General features: G+C 50.1%; 1 protein-coding gene across 1 annotated transcript in view; it reads right to left on the bottom strand.

Annotated features, from left to right (window-relative positions):
* Positions 1–1,404: 1,404 nt before the first annotated feature.
* Positions 1,405–5,661, bottom strand: part of SPCS2 (signal peptidase complex subunit 2) — a 5,155-nt gene continuing 898 nt past the window's right edge. The window contains exons 2-5 of the mRNA XM_008644660.2: positions 4,218–4,354; positions 3,758–3,918; positions 2,608–2,742; positions 1,405–2,262 (exon numbers count right to left, since the gene is read on the bottom strand). Coding sequence (XP_008642882.1) covers positions 2,076–2,262; positions 2,608–2,742; positions 3,758–3,918; positions 4,218–4,354 — 620 coding nt within the window. The 3' untranslated portion in view covers positions 1,405–2,075. The remainder of the gene's footprint in view (positions 2,263–2,607; positions 2,743–3,757; positions 3,919–4,217; positions 4,355–5,661) is intronic.

Below are 5,661 nucleotides of genomic sequence, written 5' to 3'. Positions count from 1 at the left end.
CTGAGGCTCCGGCGCTCCTACGGGGCAACTGGAATGGTGGAATATCAGGAGGAGATTGACTGGTGGAGCCGCTGCCGACCCTCTCCCCAACAGGCAGGAGGGGAGCCAAGAGAAGGGATGGAGGCAGGACCCTGCTTGAGGTGCCAGGAGAGTCCCCTCCCGGCCGCCCTTGCCTTCCCAGGTGCTCCTATGGAATGGATGTGGAGAGGGAGGAAAATCATGAAGGTCCATCTGGGGGTTCCCTGGGGTGAGCCAGCCAAGCCCAACCAGCTCTACAAGATCAAAATGAGTCATCTTTATCCACTGCCTTCCGAGGGAACGGAGGCCGTGATAAGCCAACCAGAGCCGTCCCACAGGGAAGTCTGCTCCGTCCCTGGGGCCCAGAGAAGGGACAGTAATAGGAAACTCTGTGATCTGTGCCGCCTCTGACTGTTAGCCACTGTTGCTGTTGGCAGAGATGAGATGAAGGAAAAAGACCTGGGAGAATGCAAAGGGACTTCAGGGCACGGGGACAATTGGACAAAGGAGCAGGTGCACAGGTCGTGTCCTCAATTCCTTCAGTACCGGGGGGAATACTGAAAGGAACAGGAAAAGAGGAAACCCACCCTGATTAATACATGGCCTAGAGGCTGGTGCCATCGGTGGAATTTTGGGATTTTTGACTGTGGTGTGGTTTACACAGGAGTCAGTCCTGAAGGGCAAGGGAGTCCAGGAAGGCCAGACGTGCTTGAAGAAGGAAATCCTAAAGCATGAGGAGCAGCCTGTGCCCATGGGACATAGGAGAAAGCCTGTCCTGGTTAAACAGGGAACTTGGGGTGGAGCTCAGGGGAAAAAAGAGAGTGTATCAGTTCTTGAAGGAAGGGCAGGAAACCTGGAGGGACCACGAGGATGGTGTGAGGTTATATAGGGAGAAAATGAGAAGGGCCAAAGCCAAACTGGAGCTTAATTTGGCCACTGAAGTTAAAGACAACAAAAAAGGTGTCTCTAAATCCACTGGGAGTGACAGGAGGGCTAAGTGTCTCCATCCTTTACTGGATGTGGAAGGTAGCACTGTTTCTGGGGGGGGAGGAAAGGCAGAGGTATTTAATGTCTCCTTTCCTCAGTCTTTAATACCAAACCTCAGGATATCCAGCTCCCATGGCTGGAAGTCAGTCATGGGGAGATGAATGAAGCCTCACAAATCCTGAAGGAATGGTCATCCCCAAGTCCCTGGGCCCAGGTGGGTGCATTGTTGGCTGGGTGAAACGCTGGAGCCTGGATGTGGCACCTGGGGACGAGGTTTAGGTGACAAGATTGTGGTGGTGCTGGGGGAATGCCAGGACTCTTCCAACCCTGAAAATGCTGTGAACTGGGATTCCCTCCCCAGCCATGAAACACCCCAGAGATGCTCCAGGACACATTTGATGTCTGTTCTTCCCTTTTATTGAAAAAACAACCCAAAAAAATCTCTCTTTTAAAAAATGCCAGTTTATAGAAGGGACGTGTGGAACAGGAGATGCCACAAGGGAACCGCGGGACAGACAGACACAGCTTGGAAAATCTTTTACACTTTCTGGGAAGCTTCGTGGCTGAGCACACAGAAGTAGCATATTTGATTCTCCCCCCCAACACATAAAAGGTTTTTATATAAAACAATCCTCTACCCCCAATTAGATAAATACAAAAATAAAGCAAACTTGTTTGCGAGGGGACGGTTGTTTCACAGAAGGGTTTTGTCCTGAACTCCTAACACAAAACAGAAAGGTGGGATTGGTAAAACCCCCTGGACACAGAGCCATGTGATAAAGCAGTGCCAGGAAAAGCAGAGGATGCTGGGGCAGCATTGGCGATGTGTTTCTCCTCCCGGGGCTCCCCAAAATCCAACTTTGGGGTCCGCCTCAGAGCCAGGAAGGCAGGCACACAGACCAAGCTTAGCCATGAGCTTCAACAAATCTTGGGTCCAAGATTAAAATTCCTGCTTATGCAAAATGCAATAGGACTTCAGGACAAAAAGAGAGGCCATGATTCACTTTCTTTGCCATTTGACTTTATTGGTGTTAATTTAGCAGGCTCCCGGGAGGCGGGCGGGGTCCGAATCATTTTGTTTTCCTCTCCAGGGCCAGACTGTCGTGCAGCTTGGACACCTCTGGCTCGTAGGCCTCCATGACTAACGTCCCGTTGTTATCGAAGAACTTGGCGATGGATTTGGTGAACTCGGCTTCCCTCTGCTGTTTGGTTTTCCCGCTGATGAACGTCAGCTTCAGGGTGTACTTGTCATCGAACCTGCGCGAGGGGAAGACAGACCTCAGAGCAGGATCCCAGTCGGGACAGAAATCCCCCTCTTGTTTAAGGGGAAAACCCTCCCGGACTGGAGGTCCCACCTGGGCACTCACAATTAAAACAAATAAAGGCTTTTATCCCCTGCCTTAAAGAGAAGCGAAATGTGAACGTTTGTGGCAGAAAACCACTTGGAGCCGCTCCCGTTCCTAGACTGGGACATGGACTTTGATGGAGCAGAATGGATTTGCAGGTTCCAAAGGAAAAGGCAGCGTTTAGGGTGATCTCTGGCGAGGGAGGGAGGGCAGTGGTGCCCGCTGGCTAAGCCAGGGCTGCTGGAGCAGCTGGTACCGTTTGAGGCTGGAGGAGAGCTGCCAGACGTCGTCGGGATCCATCCCCGCCGGGTCCTTCCTGTGAGCCACCAGGAAAATGCTCTTCTCTTTGTACGAGGTATAAATGGTCAGGATTCCCATCATCACAAAATACGTGCGGAGAAAGTCAAGGAAATTAAGAAGGTGCAAGGAGAAGCAGAAATTAGGCAGAGAAGTTGCTTGGATCCCCTCAGACACCATTGTTTAACCACCTCTCGTGACACTTTAATTCCGAACAGGACGTTTGGCTGATGCTTCATTAGCATGAGAAATGAAGTAATTAATTTGAACTTGAATAATTTATTATTCACTCCCTGGAAGTGTCCAAGGCCAGGCTGGACGGGGATTGGAGCAACCTGGGATAGTGGAAGGGGTCCCTACCCATGGCAGGAGGTGGAACTGGACGAGCTTTAAGGCCCCCTTCCATACAAACCAGTCTGGGATTCCCTAACATTTGTTGGGAGATAGTGGGAAAAACTGAGACTGAACAAGCCACAGAAGGAGTTGCTGGGCATTCCTCCTAAGCACAGACCAAGCAATTCCTCTTCCCCATTTTCGGAATTAAGTAATTTCAAGTGCTGCAAGACAAATCACCCATTTGTTCTGGAAGACACCCAGAACAGCCTGGAACAATGAAACCCCTTAGGATCACAGAATTGTTTAGGTTGGAAAAGGCCTCCGAGACCACGGAGTCCAAGCATTCCCCGAGTCCACCATTCCTCCTGCCAAGGCCACCACTAATCCTTTGCTTTGCTGAACCTCACAGAGTGACCTCAGCCCATGGATTCAGCCTGTCCAGATCCCTCTGCAGAGAGCTGCTGGCAGGAATTCCCTATTTCCCCTCTCAGTATCTGACCTATGGTATTAGGGAAAAGCAAACATGTCTGTAACCAGACTATGGATAGAATGAAAAAACGGATCTGCCCTCAGATCACCCAAATTTAGGGGCATTACACCCAGACAGGCAGGAATTTCCCTATCACATGAAAACTGTCTGATTGTCAGCTGATCTCCACACGACAGGAAGCATAATTCCCACAGGCCTGAAAATGGGAATATCCCGAAGGCTTTTGTTCTTGTGGAAAATAAAACCCTTTTGGGGTAACCAAGATAAGATCTGTAAAGGATATGAGACAACACAAAAGGCAAGAACAGGTTTGGATTCAGGAAAAGGGTGCAGGTAATCCCAAATCAAAGCAACGATGGCGAAGAGACAAGAGATTGTGCAGATCATGAGGCGGCCGTCGATCAAACGGAAATTTTCCACATATTTGTACTTCTCCAGGAGGACCTGTGGGAGAAACAGGCAGCTGAGTCTGTTGGGCGTTTTTCAGGACTTTGACACACTGTTTCAGAGAAGGGTTTGAAGGAAACAATCCCAGTGGCACAGGTAAACCGAGCAGAAAGTTTATGGGGAATTAATGTCTGCGTCAGGCACCTGATAATTGATCCTGATTAAGCACAAACACGAGGGAATCACAAGAGATGCCACAGACCCAGCATGGATATGGGCACAACCAACCCCCAAAAAGCAGAGCAGAAAATCACAGAGTTTCCCAAGAGGAACGACTCAGCAGAGAGAGAACGCACCTTTTTGGCAGAGTCATCCAAGGAATTTTTCACAGCTGAACCATCCCATTTGTCAATTTTTACTGGCTTGTCATCAATCTTCCACTGCAATGGAAACCAAAGGCGGTGAGGGGAATGTGGTCCCCCCGTGCTTGTTCCTGTCGTGAGCACAAGACAGAAGGCAAACCAGCAAGCGGCTGCCTGTTTGGGAAGACCTGGCAGGACACAAATCCGCACCCAGAAGCCGCCGGAGCAGCGCCGTACCCGGCCCCTGGGCAGGTTTCAGCTCACACCTCTTGTCACAGGCTTGAGGTGGCTCTGACACCACCAGGTTTACTAATTTTGCTTCTACATTTGCTGCTCCTGCTGCCACCCCCAGGCAGTGACAGTTGGGCTGAATTCCTGCCTTTGGATGGACTCCTACATTCCAGCCACACCGCTACGCACAGACTCTTGGGGGATGGAGGAAAATTTCAAGAACCCCCAACTAGCTTTGTACAAGGGGAGAAATAAAAGGCACAAACAAGGAATTTCAGTTAAAACCATCCTCCGGAACAACAGCAAAGCACTCTGTCACTCTTCCATATTCAAATCTTCTGCAGGAATGGCTCTCTCCCCAGTAACAATTCCCATATACAACAGCTCAGCTTTTCCAAGGCATCCACCTTCTCCTGAACTACATTATTTTTTGGTGACACATCAGTTCGAGTCCTGACTATCCTAAGTCATCCCTTATTTCAAACAGTTGAGTGACTGGAGCTGGAATTGTAGCTGCCAGTAAAGCAATCCTCAATTTCACTGGTGTTATTTTCCTGCTCTGGAAGCTCCCAAGCTGGATTGATTAACTACCAGCCCAAAGAGCTCCTTGCCCTCCACAGGAAGGAGAAAAAAACCACTTTAAAATATGATGTAAAACTCGATCTGCTTCCCCTGCAGCTGCACAGGGAAAAACGCCCCAGTTATCCCCCAGGCCCGGCACGTGGGAATTACAAGGCACACAGTGAATGTCACTGCGTGTCCACGAGGTTTATGAGGCACAAAAGCACCGGCCACAAGGATCTAAAATCATGGAGAACTAGGACACAGCTCTCACATCAGCGCACGGTACCAAATTATTTTAGGTGGCTGCTTTTTCAAGCATTTTCTTCCAGGGTTAATCAGCACACGTAGTAATTGGAAGCCAAACCCTTTGCCGTAAGGGAATAGGGTAGAATTCTTTCCACTATTTATTTTTCCTTATACAAGCATCTACAGCAGTTGGAGGGGGACGACTGGGACTGAAGGGAGGATGCTCAGGGAAGAAGGGGGATTCTCAGGGATGAGGATACGCAGGAATGGGGATGCTCAGGGCTAAGGGGGGAGGCTTAGGATGCCCAGGGCTGGCGGGGAGATGCCCAGGGGTGAAGGATGGATGCCCAGGGCTGAGGGAGGGATGCCCAGGAGCGAAGGGTGGATGCCGGGGCCG

The sequence above is a fragment of the Corvus brachyrhynchos genome, unplaced genomic scaffold (assembly GCF_000691975.1).
Source record: "Corvus brachyrhynchos isolate BGI_N302 unplaced genomic scaffold, ASM69197v1 scaffold412, whole genome shotgun sequence".
Lineage (NCBI taxonomy): Eukaryota > Metazoa > Chordata > Aves > Passeriformes > Corvidae > Corvus > Corvus brachyrhynchos.
This window is presented reverse-complemented; position numbering and strand designations above follow the sequence as displayed.